Source organism: Schistocerca serialis, chromosome 9, assembly GCF_023864345.2.
Source record: "Schistocerca serialis cubense isolate TAMUIC-IGC-003099 chromosome 9, iqSchSeri2.2, whole genome shotgun sequence".
In the NCBI taxonomy this organism is placed as follows: domain Eukaryota; kingdom Metazoa; phylum Arthropoda; class Insecta; order Orthoptera; family Acrididae; genus Schistocerca; species Schistocerca serialis.
Window position 1 is genome coordinate 440736338 of NC_064646.1, and position 22394 is coordinate 440758731.

General features: G+C 41.4%; 1 protein-coding gene across 2 annotated transcripts in view; it reads left to right on the forward strand.

The window, feature by feature from the left end:
• The window catches only part of LOC126419261 (synaptotagmin-5-like), a 216470-nt gene extending 194913 nt beyond the window's left edge, over positions 1-21557 (forward strand). For both annotated transcript variants that reach the window (XM_050086418.1, XM_050086419.1), the window contains exon 9: positions 20938-21557. In XM_050086418.1, the coding sequence (XP_049942375.1) occupies positions 20938-21290 (353 nt within the window). In that variant the 3' untranslated portion in view covers positions 21291-21557. The remainder of the gene's footprint in view (positions 1-20937) is intronic.
• The last annotated feature ends 837 nt before the right edge of the window (positions 21558-22394 follow it).

A 22394-nucleotide genomic window follows, 5' to 3' on the forward strand; every position in this document is an offset into this window, starting at 1 on the left:
ACTATGCTTGAGCCTTAGCATCAGAGAAGTAACCCCTAGCCTTTTGCACCCTTAAATGGAGGATGGAAAGGAAAGTCCCCTCATTCACTACACCCCACAGTGCATCCTATAACACCCCATTTACAGAGTGGGGGCTCCTCAGCACCCTTGCACATTGCCCCGACACTGCTCCTGGGCTGGATCGGATCCACAGTCAGATGATTAAACATCTGTCGTCCGACTACAAGTGACATCTCTTCATCCTCTGGTGCAATAGAGTCTTTCCATCACAATGGTGGGAGAGCACCATCATTCCAGTGCTCAAACCCAGTAAAAACTTGCTCGAAGTACATATGGTGTGTTGGCAGTTGGATTGGGAGTCATATGGCCTACTAGATCCTTGCCAGGGCAGTTTCTGCCAGGATCATTCTACCACTGATAATCTTGTGTCCCTCGAGTCTGCCATCTGAACAGCCTTTTCCAGATGCCAACACTTAGTTGCCATCTTTTTTTTTTTTTTTTTTTTTTTTTTTTTTTTTTTTTTTTTTTTTTTTTTTTTTTTTTTTTTTTTTTTTGCGACAAGTGTATGACCTGACCTGGCAACATTCTGTCCTTACCACATTATACGAGTGGGGTCTCAGAGGCCTGCTCTCGATTTTTATCCAAAATTTTCTGTCACTTCGTACTTTCCATGTCCAAGTTTGTTCCTCTCATAGTTCCCCCAACATCCAGGAGAATGGGGTCCCGTAGGACTCTGAATTGAGTGTATATCCATTTTTAGTGGCCATTTACAGTGTAGCAGCATCTGTAGGACCATCTGTCTCACCTTCTCTGTATGCAGACGACTTTTGCATTTTGCACTGCTCCACCAGGACTGGTGTTGCTCAGCAGCGCCTACAGGGAGCCATCTACAAGGTGCATTCATGGGCTCTAGCCCACGGTTTTCAGTTTTCGGCTGCAAACTTCTGTCGGCGTTGAACCATTCATCTGGAACCAGAACTTTAACTTAATGACGATCCACTCACTGTAGTGAAGACGTATCGATTCTTAGGACTGGTTTTTGACTCTTAGGACTGGTTTTTGACACCTGATTGACATGGCTTCCTCACCTTCATCAGCTTAAGTGGAAGTGCTGGCAGCACCTCAATGTCCTCCTCTGCCTGAGCAATGCCAACTGGGATGCAGATCGCTCTGCTGCATCTCTACAGGGCCCTTGTTCAATACCGCCTTCACTATGGGAATTTGGTTTATGGTTCAGCAACGCCCTCAGCATTGTGTTTACTCGACCCAGTGCACCACTGTGGGGTTCGACTAGCGACAGGCGCTTTTAGGATGAGTCCGGTGACCAGCATCCTGGTGGAGGCTGGAGTCCCTCCAGTGAAGGTTTGGTATGCACAACTGCTTGGCAGTTACATTGCACATGTTCATACTTCTCCTGCGCATCCGAATTACTGTCTCCTTTTCCCACCCACAGTGGTTCATTTCCCGCTTCGACAGACCAGTTCAGGGCTTACAATTGCAGTTGCATCCAATCCCTACTATCCAAACTGGAGTCCTTACCTTTACCACCTGTACTTTAGGTCCATTCACGTACACCTCCATGGTGTACATCTGGGCTGCAGGTTCACTTGGACCTTTCACATGGCCTTAAGGACTCAGCCCTGTGGTTCTCCACTACCACTTCCTCTCAATTCTTGACATGTCATGAGGCCATGAAGTGGTTTGCACCGAGGGCTTGATGGCTGGTGGTCAAGCTGGTTCGCGTATGTCCATGGAATAAATATCGAAGTGCACTCCTTGCCAGATGGCTGCAGTGTTTTCACTGCAGAGCTGGTGGCTATATCTCCTGCTCTTGAGCACATCCATTCATGCCCTGGGGAGTCATTTCTTCAGTGTGCTGATTCCTTGAGCAGCCTATAAGCTATCAACCAGCGCTACCCTCTTCATCCTTTGGTAGCAACCATACATGAGTTCATCTATACCCTGGAACAGTCCAGTCGTTCAGTGATGTTTGTCTGTACCCCAGTTTATGTCAGAATCCTGGGGAACAAACTTGCCAACAGGTTGGTCACACAGGCTACACAGAAACTGCTTCTGAAATTCGGCATCTCTGAAACTGACCTGCGTTCAGTATTATGGTGCAAGGTTTTTCGGCTTTGGGAGTTGGAGTGGTATAATGTCAGTACGCACAACAAACTGTATGCCATTAAGGAGACTGCGAATGTGTGGAAGTTCTCCACGTGGGCCTCTCACTGGGACTCTGGTTCTCTGCCGGCTCCACATTGGCCACACTTGCATGGCCCACAGGCTACCTCCTGCACCGTGAGGACCCGCCTCAGTGTTGGTCTGGTGCCCAGTTGACAGTGGCCCACATTCTGATGCACTGTCCCACTTTGACTGCCCTGCAACGAAGTCTTGGGTTACTGGAATCGTTGCCGCTAATTTTATCTGACAACGCCTCATTGGCTGATTTAGTTTTACGTTTTATTTGTGCGGTTGGGTTTTATCAATTGATCTAAGTTTTAGTGCATGTCCTTTGTCTGCCTGTGTCTTCCACACTAGTGCTTTTAGGTTCGAGGTTTTAATGTGTTGCAGAGTGGCTGGCTTATCCTTTTTATTCTCATGGTCAGCCATTCATGGTAATCTGCTTTCTCGTTTTAATCTCTTCTACCTGTTTCTTGCATTTCTATGGTTTTCTTGTCCCCTTTTGTCCATTGAAGTGTTTGTTGCTCTTTCGTCGTTCTTGTGGTTTTTCCTTTAATTCTGTTTTGTGCTGTAAGTCTCATTTATTTTATTCTCACCCTTGTGGCATTGTTTCCTTTGGAACAAGGGACTGATGACCTCGCAGTTTGGTCCCTTCCCTCCTCTTTTAAGCAAACCAACCAACCATAATAAGCCACTTGTTATTGCTGGAGACTTAAACTGCAGAATCGATATACAAAACTACAAAGCAAAAGTAATATTATAAAAGTTGCAGGAAGAAGGCTTTATCCTATTAAACAAGCCCAACATACCTACATATATTTCCCACAATTGGCAAAGTACAAGTAAGGTGACCAACCAGCAGTAATATATCACCTCTCTGGACTACAGACCACACACCACTTCGGAAGCATGTCCCTCCTGAAATAAATATCCAAGAAGCCTGGCGAAAAGAACAAGAAAAAGAGGAAGAAGCACTTTTGAGAACAATAGACACTGGGAAAGTGGAAGCAAACTCAGATGACATAACACAAATCCAAATGCTAATAGACAATTCGTGACTAGAGGAAGCAACAGAAGCGATAGGAGAACTCCTAAGACAAGCCTTCAATCCCAGGTACAAAAAATGAAGGAAAAATGGTTTGACACAGAGTGTTACAATCTAAGAAAAGATGTACTAGAAAGCCTACATCAACGAAACAGTGTGCAGAGAACCCTATACTCCTCAGAACTTACACTGAAAAAGGAAATCTCTATAAGAAAACCCTAAAAGGAAAGAAGAGAAACAGAGAAGGAAAGAAGCCAGTGGATGAAGCCTCAAAAGACCCATATAATGCACTACCCCCAGAAAAGGAAATGAAACACATTGCATCAATATGAAAATATGGGAGACGCACTTTGACAACCTACTGACCAAGGAAGGACTTAGAGGGTGACCAGAGGGCAGAGGGGTACAGTGCCTTAAACAACCATCGAATGGATCCCATTGGCCACCGAAGAGATCAAAGATTCCATTAACAGCACCAAAAACAAAAAAGCTGCAGGCCCTGACAGACTTTATAGCGAATATTTAAAATACACTGCTCAAATGTGGACAAAACTCTACAACAAGTGCATAGAAAAAGCCCACATTCCAGAACAGTGGAGACAGCCTATAATAAAAGTGCTATATAAAGGGAAAGGAGACCCCATTGACCCTAACAAATACGGAGGCATAGCCCTAGAAAACTTACCTTTCAAAGTGTTCACAAAAATAATAACAGAAAGAATAAAGAAAACACTCGAACACCTCTCCAAAAGTCAAATGAGATTCAGGAGGGTGCTCTGAGCACTATGGGACTTAACATCTGAGGTCATCAGTCCCCTAGAGCATAGAACTACTTAAACCTAACTAACCTAAGGACATCACACACATCCATGCCAGAGGCAGAATTTGAACATGCTACCGTAGCGGTCGCGCGGTTCCAGACTGAATTCAGGAAGGGGCGATCAACTCTTATTGCGATGGAACTCCTGCTAAAGAGCGTTTTGGAAGCCCTTGTAGACAGAGAAAAGTTTTATGTGGCATTATAAAGCCTTTGACGTTATAAACAGAAAATTAATGACCATAAAACTAAAGGAAACCATTGGAGAAAACAATATATGGACTCGAATCATAAGCACAATAGTGTGATCCAATGAAGTAAGAATCTCTTCCACCTCTCCCTGTTGGAACCAGTACTCCAGTCAAACAGTGTTACTATAGGAAGACCCACTGAGTCCTCTGTTATTTATCCTTACAGCAGAAGAAATTGTAAGAATACTCCAAAGGAAGAGTGTAATCTCATATGCAGACAATATTGTAATAGCTGCAGATGACATTGGAAAGTTACAAGAAGCAATAAATGATATAGAAGGCTAGTGTGTCAAACACGGCTTCGAAATAAATGTGCCAAAAACAGAAATGATAGTACTCAGAAATGGAGGAAGAGCACCAGCATCAGCTGAGATTTTCATATGGGAGAAAAAACTGAAGATTGTATCAGACTTCAAGTACCTAGGGGTCACAATACAAACAACTGCAAAATGTTTCACAAAACGTGTAACAGAGAGAGCAATGCAAGCAATAATGGCAATCCATGAAATACAATCAGATCCCTTAGCCTAGAGACAGCAATGACACTATTTAGAGCCAAAATCTTCCCAATACTGATGTGTGTCATATAAATTATCTGCCACATCTTACAGTGAAAAACTTAACGACACTAGAAAGAGTGAAGGTGACCTATATAAAGAAAACAATAAGAGTGTCCTAAACATGGTCCAGACTTCTATACCTGCTGGTGAGGAAACCCTTCCTCATTGAAGACCTATGGACAAACCTGATGCTAGCCAATAGCAGCATTTTGGAAAGTCTACATAAAACATTGAAGGAAAAAAGGAAAGATGTAGCTCCAGAATTTTATAGCACAGGCACCATGGTTGACCAAACATGCACAATGGAAAACTTCAAAATTAGACATGTGATCACCAGAATGGCAGTCCATGGTTTCTACCACCTTATTTGCAACAACACATCATATCATGAGCCAAACACAATGTATGAGTGTAAACTGTGTCATCAGATATGCAAATGTTACCATATAGAACTCTGTGCCAAAAGAACAGGATCAACAAATGACTATGCATATCGCAATATTATAATTTCTAATGTCATTTATCATTATCATTGTACTTTGAATTATTATGGCTATTTGGTTGCAATAAACTTATTATTGAATAGTACACTGGACTTAACAGGTTTTCAACGTGTTTGAGCTACTGAAAGATTTTTCTTCTAGCATATTTAAGAATACATCTGCTATTGTCCTAGCTATGCTGCATCCCATGGCCACTCCATTTGCTTGTGTATAAAATTTATTATTAAATTGAAAGAAGATTTGTTGTAGAACTAATTGCAATAGTATTAGAATTTTATTGGTGTCTGTTTTGGAATTTTTTTTTGTATTGTAGTAGATTATTTTCAGTTATGGCAAATGTTCATAAACCAGGATATTAGCGTAGAGATTTTTAATAGTGAATTATATAAATTTTTCAGTTTTTGATATTTATATGTCTTTTATTTTTCATGCCAATGATCTTGAGTTTTTTACTGTATGTGTTTTATTATACATGTAGAATTTTTTTAGATGGTTGTTTAATTTTGTACTAATAACCTATGTAGAGCCGTCTATGCTGTCTACCACTGTTTGGATCAGAGCTAATGGTTTATAGATTCTTGGTTGTCAACGTAATATGTGTGTTATAGGGTTCATCATTATACTTGATCTTTTTACGTAGTTTCTTAGGGCTGTGTTACATTTGTTGCTTCATTTGTGCTGTGTATATGTTCATGAGATCCCTGTTTATTTGTGTGATACTATTTGCCTTAAAAAGTAATGTACTTTTTGTATGTAGTTGTTTTGCTTTAATGTAACTAAGCTATTGATTTTGTCTGCCTTTACTGCTATAGCATTATTACTTGCCAGTTTGTGGTTGAGCTGCCATAATGTTATGTGGTCTGTATTTGTTTTTGTAACGTAAGTGATTGAAAATTATTTATTTTTCTATTGTATTACCTGATTTAATGGTTATTTTATTTGTTGGTATTTTAGTGAGGTCTTTTGCTACTTTTGTTGTGGCATAAGACTTTTTTCTCCTATAATGTTAAATTTAGATTGAAGATTAAAATATAATTCTTTATCTAGTACAATTTTTTCTTCCTTTGTGAACATAACAGAAGTTAGATTCTCAGTTCTCTTATAAAATTGGAATGGAGAGGTTTGGTTTTGCATTACATTTCTTGTGGACTGTTGCATGTCCATAATGTGTTTAATTTTCTTTTTGTGTGTGTGGATTGGATTTGCTGGGTAATATGATCTCTTTATTCATCTACAAACTTAGATATATGATGAAATGTAAGTGAATTTGTACAGTTAGTAAGTTTTCAGTGAGTGAGGTGCATTTATTGACTCAGGTATATTTTATTATTGACTTTGGCCTTGATTTCTTGCTTCATCCCCAGTCTTGATCCATATTGCTAGATGGTTGGCACTATTTTGGGTGTTGCAACATTCTTGATGTAAATGTATGTTGGAATGATTTTTTTTCTTATACATAACTTGTTGAATTTGATGCTTTGAATTAATTTTACCATTTTTATTTTTACAAACATAAAATGCAAGATATTTCCCATGAGATTGTAAGACATAAGAGCTAAAAATTTATATTCCTCTGGGCCCACTGTATAGCATATGTCTTTTAAGGATATTGTATAATTATAATTCCAAGTGTGTTGCTAAGATTGATTGTTTTTAATTTACAATAGGCCCAATTCAGTTTAATTATCAGGTTACCTGTAAATAAATGGTACATAATTGTAGTACATTAATTTATAAATTTGTGGGTAATTATTAAATAGATTTCATTACATATGTAGCATCTTTAAGAATTTATCCACTACTGTTCCAGCTATGCTGCATCCCATGGCCGTTCCATCTGCTTGTGTATAAATTTTACTGTTACATTAAAAGTAGTTTTGTTGTAGCTCTAATTGCAGAAGTTGTATGATATTATACAATAGCAGCATCCAATGGTGCCATATGGACATGAAAATATCAGTAACTACATAACAGCACTGATGAACAGTACTGCCTGTAACTATATGATATCATTGGGTTATCTGTCATGAACATACTAATATAAAGTATATAATCTGAGAACTACATAATGCAATAAGTCAAATAAATGATAACCAATCATTATTACTACAATAACATGAAGTGAACATGGGTAAAAGGAAACAGACAGTGACAGAACCACCGATATTGCGTGGATGTCAAAACCTGTAGACATATGTCAAAAGGTATAATAATAAAATATGTTTAACAATTACATATAAAATTATGTGTATAAAATTATGTACCATTTACTTACAGATAATCAGATGACATCAATTCAGCTGAAACAGGCCTATTGTAAAATAAAAACAACAAAACTTAGCAGTGTCCATTATGATTATCTGGGCTGTTATGCTGTGGTTGGTTGATGAATTTTGTCCCAGTTGAGACAAAATTCATGAACCGACCACCGCATAACAGCCCGGATAATCGTAATGGACATGACATTTCCAGCTGTGAAAGTATACATTTTAGTATCAAAACTTAGCAGCATATATGGGATCATAAATTATAATTTTGCGATGCCCTCGAAGCACATATGCTGCACAGTGGGCCTAGAAGAATGTAATTATATGAACTGAAGCTCAAAAACATACTGTACGTAAAAAAATTCGATAGAGAAAATTCAGTATGTAACATAGTAGGACAGGTAAGTTGGGTGTATTCCTATGAGCCAGAAACAAGAGTAATCAATTGATCAAGTGCTCCAAGAGGATCTAAAACCAATGCAAGAGGTGCATTTGCAAAGTAAATCAAGGAAATGACTGCTTGTTTCTTTGGGTGTATACTTGATACGTCGCAATTATTACTGAAGAGGATTGATGAACAACAGGTGCTGAATGGTATAACACAATTTGTTTGCCACAAGTCTGCAATGCAATTAGGGGAAACAACTGTAAGAGTCACATGATTACAATGACATCAGTGACAAAGTACATCAAAATACTCAAGCATTTGATGGAGAAAAACGTGGAATTAATGTTGCATAGCGTGTTATGGTATTCACATGATTAATCAGCAAACAACTTATAAGGTGTGTCCACAGCAATTTTGATTACCTCGAGACACTGCCGAATCCTGTCACAACCATGTTTTTGACTTATAGACATCAAAGTGGGAAAAAAAGTTTCCTGAATTGATTAGATTGCATGCGGAAGTGTATAGGTTTTAAAGACAATTATTTTGAGATGAAATAGACGATTTGCACAAAAAGGGCTTTTGTAAAAATTAGAAGGGCCCTTAATTGCCCTGTCATCCTTCTATTCCCATTTCCTCCCCGCTAGAACTTATAGTCAGATTTAAACTGGTTGATACTGGCCTCTGATTTAAACTGGTTGCTATTGGCCAGTGATACAGGAGTGGAAGCTGTGGTGGCATTATTGGCTCCCACTGTTCTGATGCACAAAGCGGTCAGTCTGCCTGCCATTTCTTGGAGCGAGATTCATGTAATGTTTAATTTCATGTGCCTTATGATGTGTGGTTGTTGTAATTGAAATAGAGAAAAATCGTTTGCTGTGTGTGAATTTCAGAATTTTTGTAGGAGATAAGAGACTTTATGCTCCATACTTGTCTTGAGTTAAATACTCATAAAATTGGAAAAAGGAGCCACCTTCTGCCTTGTATCCACCAGTTACACTTGGAATTACCATACTCATGTAAGTGTGGCAGGAAGGGAACCCCCTATCACCGAAAGTATTTGCTGTTATGCAGTGGCTTGTTTGCACATAGCAGCAGTACAGATTTGTCACAGGACCAAGTACTGTTAGGCAAACTACAGCAGAATGTATGGCAATGGAGATTAGAAACTATTTACAGTACTGGAAATTTACTGTATGAGTAACTTAATGCATAGAAATGTACATGGCCCATTCAAATTAAAGTGACAACCGCAACTGTTTGACATCAGTGTCCAATAGCCACTCACATATGGCAAGTGACAGAGCTAGCAGTGGAGTGTTGTAAAACATGCCATGTAGTTGTGGAAAACAATGCAGTTGTCATAATGTGGAAATGGAGTGATTTATCTGAGATCCAAAAGGCCATGATAAGTTTCATATAGTGCAAGGATGGATACATTTCCAAAATGGCCAAGTTTGTAAACTTTTCGCATGCTACTGTGATTCAAAAATATCGTGCATGGGAAAATGGCACTATAAAAAATGATCACTGTGGCAACTGTGATCACCAAGGGCCATAGACGATAGGGATGAACAAACGTTGTGGAGGTGGGTATGGGTGAATAGACAATGAACCAAGGGGCTACTAACAGTGTCTCCTCTATGTAAACTCAATGAACTCTTTGTGAAGAAATAATAAGCAGTTAATCAGATGCAAAAGGGAAGGTTTATTTATTGTTGACCATGGTTACGACGTTTATAAAAACATTATCTTCAGTAGAATATTGGAGACAACCTAAACAGGTTAACAGTCAATACATTTTAAGCTGTACATACAGGAACAATGGTAACTCGTTATGGATATAAAAATTATTCAGACTTACTGGCTCACAGGTTGTAGCACAGGGACATTAAAAATGTCTGAAAGGCAGCAATAAAAAATAAAATGGAAACCTGCTGAGAAGGGCACTAGTAGTGTGCACGGGGATGGTACGCATTGGTGAATGAACATTGTTATGCTAAACCTGCTAAAAATGTTGAAATTTAAAATTATGACAATAAAAAACCCAGGTCATATGTACATACGTAAAATTAATAAAATGACAATAAGCAATAAGTTTCTACCATGAAAATCTTATTGTAGTAAGAAAAAAATTACATAAACTGTAAGATGGTGTAAATACATCATACAGTACAATAAGACCATTGGGGGGTGGGAGTGGGGAGGGGGGGGGGGGGAGACAGAGAGGAGAGGAAGATGCTAAAAAGGTGTATAACTAAAAAATATGACATGTCTGAGAAATTGTGTACATTAAGAACTCAAGAAATACATCAACATAAATGTAGAAGGAACAGAGTATCACCAGCATTAAGAGATGAGGAAAATGCCAAAAAAAAAGTCATATGTGACAATGAGCCACTACTTTGTTACATATATGAAAGTAGGGGTCTGAAACTATCTAGAAATTTTTTTATTTTTGAACTGAGCCTGTTCATATAAGAAGGATCCATCTTTATGAACAAAAGGTTTAAAAATGTCTCATTCTTCCAAGAGGTCAAGCTCGTACAATTTGGTTTAATTATGCAAAATTTCTAAGTCTTTCATACCCAAGGTGTGTGTTGCAGAAATAGCAGATGCTCAGCAGAAGTGGAATGTACACACTTTCCTCACCTTTACTAAGCACGTACTCATTTTCCCTTAGTTTGAACCCCCCAGGGGCTCAGCATTCATTTGCTGAGTACGGGCTTGGCGACCCCGGGGTCCTGAGCTGGGGACTGGTCAGCACCGCCAGTCTCCTGTCACCGTAACCCCCGGACATGCTTCAGCGACCACCACATGGCGCGGCGGTGGAATGTTGTGTGCTGCGGGGAACGGTAATCTTGGCTTGACCGCCTGGATTGCGAGGAAGGTAAACCTCTATAAAAACCCCTCAATCTTACGGTGTGCTGCGCGCCTTTAAGATGCATTCTATTAGTTCCTCTCTTGCTGGAAGGTTTCTTTAGCCCAAGCATTACATACATGTCACAAGTGCACGAGCTGTACATTGATGAAGTATCACTCAATGATCAATTAATATTATCGAGGTGAAATTTTTATTTTTCACAGACACCTGTCATCTGTTTTTTAATGTAAACCACTATGACATGTAAGTCAGCAAGTTTGACTAATTTTTACATCCATAATTGTTTACTGTTGTTCATATACATATGTATAGTTTAAAATGTATTGACTGTTAACCTGTTTAGGTTTCACTAATGTTCTTCTGAAGATGATGATTTTGAAATGTGAAACCATGGTCAAAGGGTTGAAATAAATGAACCTAACAAGATTTCATCATATGGTTGCTGCTTAAGCCCTATACAAAATAAAAAATTAAAAAGAAGGCACTCAGTGAACATTGTAGCCTATGGACCTCTCCAGATGGCAACTGGTGCATGTGCCCATGCTGCCTGCTGTTCATTGGTGAAGAGGGCTAGAACTGCAACCAGACATCCATGAATGGTGACAGTTGGCTCTTTCAAATGAATCATGTTTTATGCTCCATCAGACAGGTGGCCATTGGTGTGTGCAGTGTGAAATGCCTGAAAGCAACAAGGAAGGAGTGTTATGTCGGGGGATATTTTCATGGCATTCCTTGGTTAATGTTGTCATTCTGGGATGCACAGTAGATCAACACAAGTATGCATGTTTCCTTGGGGACCATGTCCACACCTATATGTAGTTTACATCAGATGAATTCGCAATTGCGAATAATGACTACCATAAGCTGTAGAATGGAATGACGACAATGAAAATTCTAGCGCTACAGATCATAGACTTATGGAAGTTTGGGTCTGAACATGAGTCATACACAGATAGCTAAATAGTGAGGCGACTGCTCCCAGTAAGCGGGAAATCCAGGTTCCAGTTCCGGTCCGGCACAAATTTTCAGTGTCGTCATTCCATTCTACAGCTGATGGTAGTCATTATTCGCAATTGCAAATTCATCTGATGATATTTAGTAATGGCTGTGGTTGCCGCAGTACTTCACGATCAGGATAACACTGGTACTTTAATATTGTGTATGAAGTTGTTTTTTTCTTGGCGTGATGGCATCTACCAGCATGACAATGCAACATATCATACAGCTCACAGTGTACCTAAGTGGTTTGAAGAGCACCAAATGGGTTTACCGTACTGCCTGGTTTTAACTATTGAGAATCTCTGGAACCACCTGGAGCAGGCTGTTCGTGCCCTGGATTGTCAATCTTGCTACCTAGGTGCAGCTGCCCACAGCACTGAAGTTGTCGTGGGTGTCAATACCTTCCAAAACCTATTGTGTCACTTCCTGTATGTCTTGAAGTGCTCTGTTCTGTAAAAGGTGGTTATTCAGCCTCTTGACAAGTGGTCACATTAACGTGACTGGACAGTGTAGTTTAAAATTCACTTGCCTTGATCTGTCTTCGAACACTGGTCCAGAATTGAACAGTGACTGATATAACTTGTAGAATGTCCAGTTGGGCCCTTCTAGGCGCCGGTAATAGATATGTCCTGATGGAGTCTCGAGGCACAATGTTGGTGCTGTAGAACTACTGCTGATGCATTGTCTGAATGGGGCCATGCATTTCCTACTATCCAAGTTTCACCGATGGATGTTCACTTGTGAACTATATTAGTGACATAAGATGGAAGCATAATATAGCTCGTGTTGTTTGTGCCTTCTGTGACATTTGACCTTAACTATGTTGCGCCTCCCTGGAGGATGGCCGCAACATATGGAAGAGCCCTCACTGTGTATGATTGAACGTAACTGTGTAAAGTTTGTTGCAAAGTGAAGTATTTCGAGAATAAAACGAAAAACAAGTATTTCAGCGAGTTCAGTAGTTTTCAAATTATGACTTGATGTGTTTGAAGTTGTTACTCAGACGGTAAAATTCACCTCTTTCAAAAAATTATCGTAACTCCGGTCCTGTTAAAATTACAAACAGTATTTGGAACGTTTAGAAACATTATAGAGATCAAAAACATACGTGAATTTCATATTTTGTGCGAGAGTTTCGTAGGAGATACAGATTTTAAAGCGGTTTTCTATGGCGGGGTTGAACTGTGCTGGCTGCTTCCAGACAATAATCATCACGACACTGTCTCAACCACGGCCAAAACGTATAGTCACGAGACTCCTGCTCCTTCTTATCATGCACTGCGGCAGCAGCGCGTCAAGCGAACAATAGTGTACACCGCTGAATACATTTCAGATGAAAGTGAATAGTGTCATCTATACTGATTTGTAACATAGTTTGTACAAAAACGAGCGCACATTGCCTAATAAATTACAGTAATAAGTAATAACTAGAGACAGGATTATAGGCATTTGCATGTTGCACATGCATTTGCATATTTGGCTCCTTTTCACAGGTTATTGCATATTTTAACTAAAAATTTGTGACGATGCATATTTTCGCTCTATGTTTACAATGTTTTAAAAATTTAGACGGGCGGTCTCCAGTTCGATCTAGTTTTGATGTCTAACAGATTGACCCCGACCTAGAACTGCGTGCAATCGCTAACCGAGAGGCCACTGCCAAGCGAAATCATTACAGAAGAGGAACAGGAACAGGCAGAGTCAATGCTCCTGCGTCCGCGTCCCTGGTTAATCCCCTCCGCTGTCATACCGTACGCGTCGGCAACAAATTAAACTACACAAGCTTTTAGTCAAAAAAATGGTTCAAATGGCTCTGAGCACTATGGGACTTAACATCTGTGGTCATCAGTCCCCTAGAACTTAGAACTACTTAAACCTAACTAACCTAAGGACATCACACACATTCATGCCCGAAGCAGGATTCAAACCTGCGACCGTAGCAGTCGCGCGGTTCCGGACTGAACGCGTAGAACCGCTTTTAGTCGCACGTCCATTGTTTCAGTTTAGCTTCCTATTTACTTGTACGCCATAGAACGTGTTTAAGACGTGTAGTGTGTAACGTGTTGTGCGCCATACCGCCCGAAAAAAGAAACGTCGTTTCGTGGATAGCTGACCATCATGGAACATTAACATACGACGGAATTGTTTTATATTGTCAAGTTTGCGAGAAAAATGTTTCGTGCAAAAAAAGATTCAAGTAGACCATCATGTCAAGGCAAGTGTTCATATAAGGACCACGACAACTTCTGACAACACCAAGTTGCACTAGCAGGGATTTGTCCAAAAGTAACCAAAAAATAATTGAAAAGCCACGATCGCTTCAATATCGTTTACTAGATGACCGATTCCAGCACTCTGAAGGTGCCATCATCGGATCTGAAACGAGGATTAACATTTATAAAACCATAAGGACATCATGGCACATGAGGTAGACCATCTGATAAAAATCATTGTTACAACCAGTAAAAAAATAATAAAAAACTGCTCTCATGGTCGTTCTTTCCATAAAATATAAAACTGAAGTCACCAGATGAAACTACCACTGCTCGCCTAACACCGGTCGGCATCATCACCGTGTGTTAGGCGAGCAGTGGTAGTTTCATCTGGTGACTTCAGTTTTGTATTTTATGGAAAGAACGACCATGAGAGCAGTTTTTTATTATTTTTTTACTGGTTGTAACAATGATTTTTATCAGATGGTCTATCTCATGTGCCATGATGTGCATATGGTTTTATAACTGTTAATCCACGTTTCAGATCCGATGATGGCACCTTCAGAGTGCTGGAACCGGTCATCTAGTAAACGATACTGAAGCGATCGTGGCTTTTCAGTTATTTTAAAAAGAGCGTGATCGGCCCACGACACACCATGAGTTCACTGTAACCAAAAAAGGTCGGTTTAAAATGGATCTATGTGAAGCATTCATTACAAGCAATATCCTTCTTCACAATTTTACGATCCATATCCTCAAAGGCTTCCTGCGCAAATATTGCGTAAATCAAAATATACCAAATGAATCAATATGGGGTAAAAATTACGTACCGACAATTTACGTAACGTTCTGGAAGAAATACGCAGTGAACTCAAGGACAGCATTATCTGGATTTCAGTTGACAAAACTACAGACGCTTGTGGGCGTTACATTGCAAATTAAATTGTTGGTGCTTTAGAAGAGCCTTCTTCTTGCTATTTAGCGGCCTGTAAAGAACTTGAAAAAGTAAATCATTCTACGATCGCCATATTTGTGAACGAGGGTATTAGAAAAAATATGCCAGGATCTTCTGCAGATGAAAGGGTGTATATGTTTATTTCTGATGCTGCTCCCTGTATGATCACAGTAGGAAAAAACTCTCAGAGCATTTTATCCCAATTTCATTCATGTAACGTGCTTTGCTCATGGAGTACATCGCCTTGCTGAAGAAGTACGTTCCACCTTCGTGAATGTAAATAAACTGTTTCTAAAGGCTCCTGCTCGCATCAAGACCTACAAAGAAAAGCTAGCAAATGTGCCTAGAATGAAATTTTCACTCCACAGCGGAGTGTGCGCTGATATGAAACTTCCTGGCAGATTAAAACTGTGTGCCGGACCAAGAACCGAACTCGGGACCTTTGCCTTTCGCGGGCAAGTGCTCTACCGACTGAGCTACCAAAGCACGACTCACGCTCCGTCCTCACAGCTTTACTTCTGCCATTACCTCGTCTCCTACCTTCCAAACAAGTTTAGAAGGTAGGAGACGAGGTACTGGCAGAAGTAAAGAAGTTTGGAAGGTAGGAGACGAGGTACTGGCAGAAGTAAAGCCGTGAGGACGGGGCGTGAGTCGTGCTTGGGTAGCTCAGTTTCGGTAGAGCAGGTACCCGCGAAAGGCAAAGGTCCCGAGTTCGAGTCTCGGTCCGGCACAAAGTTTTAATCTGCCAGGAAGTTACATATCAGCGCACACTCCGCTGTAGAGCAAAAATTTCATTCTAGAAACATCCCCCAGGCTGTGGCTAAGCCATGTCTCCGCAATATCCTTTCTTTCAGGAGTGCTAGTTCTGCAAGGTTCGCAGGAGAGCTTCTGTAAGTTTGGAAGGTAGGAGACGAGGTACTGGCAGAAGTAAAGCTGTGAGGACGGGGCGTGAGTCGTGCTTGGGTAGCTCAGTCGGTAGAGCACTTGCCCGCGAAAGGCAAAGGTCCCGAGTTCGAGTCTCGGTCCGGCACACAGATTTAATCTGCCAGGAAGTTTCATAGCAAATGTGCCTTTACCTCCAGAAGCTGTGGTCACTCGTTGGTGTACGTGGATCAAAGATGTGTTGTTTTACAATGAACATTTCGAGGCCATTAGACGGGTAGTAAACAACTTCGATAGTGCAGAGGCTTTGATAATTTGCCAGTGCAAGGAAGCTTTTAATGATTCCGGTATTAAAAAAAGACATTGCTGTGATAAGCACTCATTTTTCCCATATACCTGCAAGTATTAAAAAAGTTGATACTCAAGGTTTGGCGTTGAATGAAGCTTTTCAGTTAATGAATAACATTATTCTAGTGAATTCCTCATTGCCGTGGGTATTCCCAATAAAACTTAAAGAAAAGTTTGAAAACATTTTAAACAATAACCCAGGCTTTGAACCCTTGTGCCAAATTGATAGTTTTATTAATGGAATTGGTGAACTTTTACCAGAAACGATAAATGCCAACATAGCACCCAAATTCAAATACTGCCAAGTTGATGTAGAACAGCCCTCTTCTGCTGCTTACAAAAATTTTTCGAGTGATGGAAGACACAATCTTACTACCGAACATTTGGCACAGTACTTGGTCATTTATGTTTAGTATAGCAGAAAAATGTAAAATAACTTTTAAATGATGTTTTGGTCCAATGGTATTTGTTTTTTTAAATAAAATACTACGGAGTTCTTGAGCGTGCCCTCTGCGTTGGTCCTGTACATATCGATAGTTGCCGACCGTAGTGGCCGAGCGGTTCTAGGCACTACAGTCTGGAACCGTGCAACCGCTACGGTCGCATGTTCGACTCCTGCCTCGGGCATGGATGCGTGTGATGTCCTTAGGTTAGTTAGGTTTAAGTAGTTCTAAGTTCTCGGGGACTGATGACCTCAGAAGTTAAGTCCCATAGTGCTCAGAGCCATTTGAACCATTTTTATCTATAGTTTGGCTGCGACTCACTCGCATCGCATCCGCTTGTTACCGACAATAGCAAAGAAGGAACAATTCTTGAAACACGGCATGCGTCCCCATTTTGCAGACTTTTAATAAATAATCCCAGAAAGGCCCCCTTCCTAACGTCTACCAGAAAGTAGTCAGAAAATGATATCAGCGTTCTAAATGTACCGATTTTTCGCGTGGCCGGCGCTCTTCTTCGTAACTTATGTGCACAGGTTCGACTTTGAGATGATAATGCACACAGTAACTACCACGCATTTTTATTATTTGAGCTTGCATATTACGACACTTTTCATGCATTTTTAAGCATTTTTCATGCATATTTGCTGGCATATTTTAAGGTTTCTATGATGCGTATAATCCGGTCTCTTTAACAAAACAAGACACCAAGTTTGGCATCCTATACGGTTCCTAAAGATCACAACAGGCATGAAACAGCACATTACAAGTCACTTTGGTCAAGACTTTCTTGTAACCTACAGACATTGGCTGAAGAATGTTTCTTTTTAAGTACAGGAAATACGAGGGGTGATCAACATAGACTGAGTGAGATTGATCCTTTTCATTACTCCATATCAATGTTTACATGAGCTTTTTCAGTGTTCCCCTCCTACTTGAATGTACTGTGTGTCTTCCAGTTCTCGAGGCCATTCTTTGTAAGTTCTTGAGAATAACCTCACTTTTTTTAAACACTGCTTCATAGTTCCCAAATCAAATGCCCTGGAGCTTTGTGTTTTGTTATGAGAATAAAGAAAATCGCAGGGTGGAAGACTGGGGCTGCAAGGCGACTGTGGTACGCAGGTAATGCTGAATTGAACCAGAAACTGCATGCCTTGATTTGCGACGTGAGGCCGTGCATCTTTGTGATGAAGTCGCCATCCAGTCTGAGAAATTTCTGATCGTTTCCTCGGAACGTACTTCCTCAGTTTAGCCAATACTGACGTGCAGTATGCTGCTGTAGTGGTAGTGTGAGTGGAACTGCATGCTGGTATATCATTCCATGAGGGAAAAAAAAAAAAAAAAAAAAAAAAAAAAAAAAAAAAAAAAAAAAAACATCTCAATCACTATCCCTGCAGATGGAACAACTTTCGCCTTTTCGGTATTGGCGAACTTAGCACTGTGTTGGGCAGTTTTCCTTCACGATCATAGTGATGCAGCCATGACTCATCATAGTTGATAGTCGATTCCAGAAACGCATCTCCTCCATCAGCAAACAGATGCCTTACCCAACGGTTTATCTCCATTCACACAGTCTTTTGTTTGGGAGTCAACAGACGTGGTACTGTACAGGCACAAACACGTGCCGCATGGAGATGACTGCTCTTCTTAGTAAAAACACTGCCACATGAAATTCTGAACATTTCATTGAGGTTATGTAATGTTGTCCACCAATCCACACGGACAATAACAATAGCTATGTTGATGTTGACTTCAGTCAAAATGGTTGGTTCAAATGGCTCTGAGCACTATGGGACTCAACTGCTGAGGTCATTAGTCCCCTAGAACTTAGAACTAGTTAAAGCTAACTAATGCCCGAGGCAGGATTCGAACCTGCGACCGTAGCGGTCTTGCGGTTCCAGACTGCAGCGCCTTTAACCGCACGGCCACTTCGGCCGGCTGACTTCAGTCACGCCGGCCGCTGTGGCCGAGCGATTCTAGACGCTTCTGTCTGGAACCGCGCTGCTGCTATGGTCGCACGTTCAAATCCTGCCTCGGGCATGGATGTGTGTGATGTCCTTAGATTAGTTAGGTTTAAGTAGTTCTAAGTCTAGGGGACTGCTGACCTCAGATGTTAAGTCCCATAGTGCTTAGAGCCATTTGAACTTAAGTCACAGTAGAAGCCGTAACATTAGGCCCTTTTTAGTTAACAGGGACAAGTCGGCCTTCTTTGAAGTCCAACAACCACCTAAACGCTGCTGTACCAGGTAGTGCAACTTCAGCGTACGCTTTCTGTACCTTTTCGAAAGTTTCAGTGGCTGTATGGCTTTAACGAACACAGAATTTCGTTTGGCCGCACTGGTGTTTTCGCGACACCTCCATTGCTTGGTATGCGAAATGCAAAGACCGTCTACAACATAAAGCATTACTACCAACATACCTACAAGAGAGTGCTTCTGATCATGGACGTTATATATAAAAACCCGCGCCTCACGGAAGCTGCAAGAAAAAAAATGACTCTTAGTAGATAGTAAAAAGTAGAAAATATGATGACTTATAGAAAGACATCGTGTGTCTTTTGTTCACTATACTTCGAAACAAACCAGTTTATGTATGCAGAATGTAGGAAACTGGTCTAGAATGCAGTGCGTACATTATATACGGTACCAGGTAAGCCACTGTAACTGCCACACAGACATGATAATAAAACGACAAAAACAGTAATATTTTCAATATTTCTGAAGAGGCAATCTTATTAAACATGTATTTGTGAATTGGAAAGACGAGAAAAGTGGAACGTTGAGCAAATCTTTAGATTTAGTGCAAAACTGTTCCACGTAAAGGAAGTGTCAATCATAAGAGCAGTCGGAAACAGTAATATATGCTTCTTACGGATGATAAACTTCACATTCTCTTGCAGTCAGTGGACTAAGCTGCAATTATAAGAAATTTTGAGAGTATTTTTTCATAAAGGCATTTTAGATGCCATTTCATTCATGGCTTCTGGGTTTGTTTACATTTATTTTATAATTAATCAGGTCTCTTGGTATCGTACTGACTCTTGGGACGGAAAAATGTAATTAATATTCTACATAAATTAAATAGAAACAGAATTAAAAACAGACGTTACACTAATGGCACAAATAAAATTAAGTGATGAATGGCTTTCTTGACGCTAGAGGTGGTAGCCTGTCTTCAGCTGTTAGACAGTAACAACTTTCACAGCAGTCGCAACTCTGGACGATTAACGTCAGGCGCAAATAAATTAAATCAGACTGTAGTGGGGGCTGACCTCCTAGGACTTGGAAGATAGCAACATCATCATCCACAGTATCGTCAGCTGTTTTGTAGTAAATCAGTAAATTTTATTCGTTTTAGTTTGGGCAAACAATACTTGCTTTCGAATAGGCTCTAGGTTTCGCGATACGCCGAAGCGTTCGATACAGTTTCGAGCCCCTTCGAACAAGCACACGAGATTTGACTCGCGCGATAAACTGTTTTTGCTATCGCGAGAATAAATTACAAGGCCAGTCTTTCACACGGTACCGTCAGACGTCACTAGACCGCGGGACGAGCGAAGCTCGAGAATTGGACAGAGTCAAGATTGAAATCTCTTATTTATTTGCTAGTTGTCCTTGTTACATATGGTCTGCATCTTAGAACATATTTTAGTCCGAGTTCCACAGTTATTTTTACCGTTAAAATCCATAGTGCATTAAAGACGCTAAGATTAGTCGTGGAAATAGTGCCAACCACGGGCTAATCGGAAGGTCGAACCGAATTCGAGAGTTCCCGAACTGTGACGTAAACTGTTCGAACAGTTCTAGTCGTTTTCAAACACAACGCCCGCATCTCGTGGTCGTGCGGTAGCGTTCTCGCTTCCCACGCCCGGGTTCCCGGGTTTGATTCCCGGCGGGGTCAGGGATTTTCTCTGCCTCGTGATGGCTGGGTGTTGTGTGCTGTCCTAAGGTTAGTTAGGTTTAAGTAGTTCTAAGTTCTAGGGGACTGATGGCCATAGATGTTAAGTCCCATAGTGCTCAGAGCCATTTGAACCATTTTTTTTTCAAACACAACGCTATTGATCATTTTCTGCGAGAGAACTGTGTGAGGAATTTGTACGTAATTTGGTTTAAGATTAGCGATACGGATGTTAATATACTGACAGATTATTTCTCATTTGAAGTAAATTGCTTGAAGTAACACTCACGTGTCCGGTTCACAGATCCCTTCGTCCGCGTCATCCAGCTGAACATGTCCACGGGGCGTTCACTGCGGCGCAAGAAGACGACTTTCCGGCACGCCTCAGAGAATCCCGAGTTCAACGAGACGCTGACGTTCGACGTGGCGCCGAGCCAGCTGGAGTCGGCGACGTTCCTGGTGCTGGTGTGCACGCGGTGCCCGGACAGGGGCGCGGGCGGCGAGGAGAAGTCGCGCGCCGGCCACGGCCCCAAGGACCGCTGCCTGGGCAAGCTGGCGCTGGGGCGCGCCGTCACCACCAAGAAGAGCCGCGACCACTGGCTGGCCATGCTCGCCTCGCCCCGCACCGTCATCTCGCTCTGGCACACCCTCAAGTGAGCCGCCAGCCGCCGCCCTGTGCGCTGGAACACACCAGCTCGTCTGCGTAGCCAGCGCGTTCTCGACACGAGCACATATCGGGCCCGTTGCAGTTATACGCCAGAATCTTCGAAGACTTCCTCGTTATGAGCGCGATCGGAACGATAAAATCCTCCAGAACTTAGACCATAAGGTTTTTCATGTTTGCATCAAAAAGATATAGGTTACCTACTTCTGTATGTTCGTTGAAATCGTTTGAAGAATAAAGATAAGTTTATCTGTTTCATATATAGAGAACTAATGATTCCGTTCTTAACGACTCTACGCCTGAGTGACGGATCGCTGGCGATATCGCCTGCAGTCTGTCGCTCGCTCCGACCTCGCTACACACAGAATGGTGTTCCTCAGGGAAGCGTTTTAAGTGTCACCCTCTTTGCCGTCGCCATTAACAGTATCACGTCCACTATCCGGAGTCCTGCCCAGTGCTCCATGTTTGTGGACGATTTTGCTGTTTTCTGTTCTTCCTCCGGTCTTGTCACTGCTAGTCAGCAGTTTCAGCTTACGATAAAGCGATTAGAGGCATGGACTGCGAAGACGGGTTTCACCTTTTCTGCAGACAAATCTGTGTGTGTTCATTTTAATCGTTCTCGACGTCTTTTTACCTCCCCTGATTTGCGTCTGAGGGACACCATTCTTCCTTTTAGCGACACTGTGAAGTACCTGGGCCTCACTTTTCATTCCAAGTTGTAGTGGTTGCCGCACCTTAAAGACCTCAAGGTGCGGGCCCTGAAGGCACTGAATATTTTGAAGTGTCTGAGCCATCGGTCCCGGGGAGCAGATCGGGCGTGTCTGCTGCAGTTTTATAGGGCTTTCGTCCGGTCGCGTCTTGACTATGGATGCACCGTGTATGGGTCACCGAGGCCTTCGTATCTGAAGATTCTTGACGCAGTAAACCATGAGGGTATCAGGCTGGCCACTGGTGACTTCCGTACCAGTCCCATCCCCAGCCTGTGTGCTGAGGCAGGGGAACCGCCGCTCGCATTCCGGCGGAAACTCCTCATGGTGCGACGGGTGTGTCAATTCCTTGCCTGTCCTACCTCCCCTGCATACCCTACTGTTGCCCGA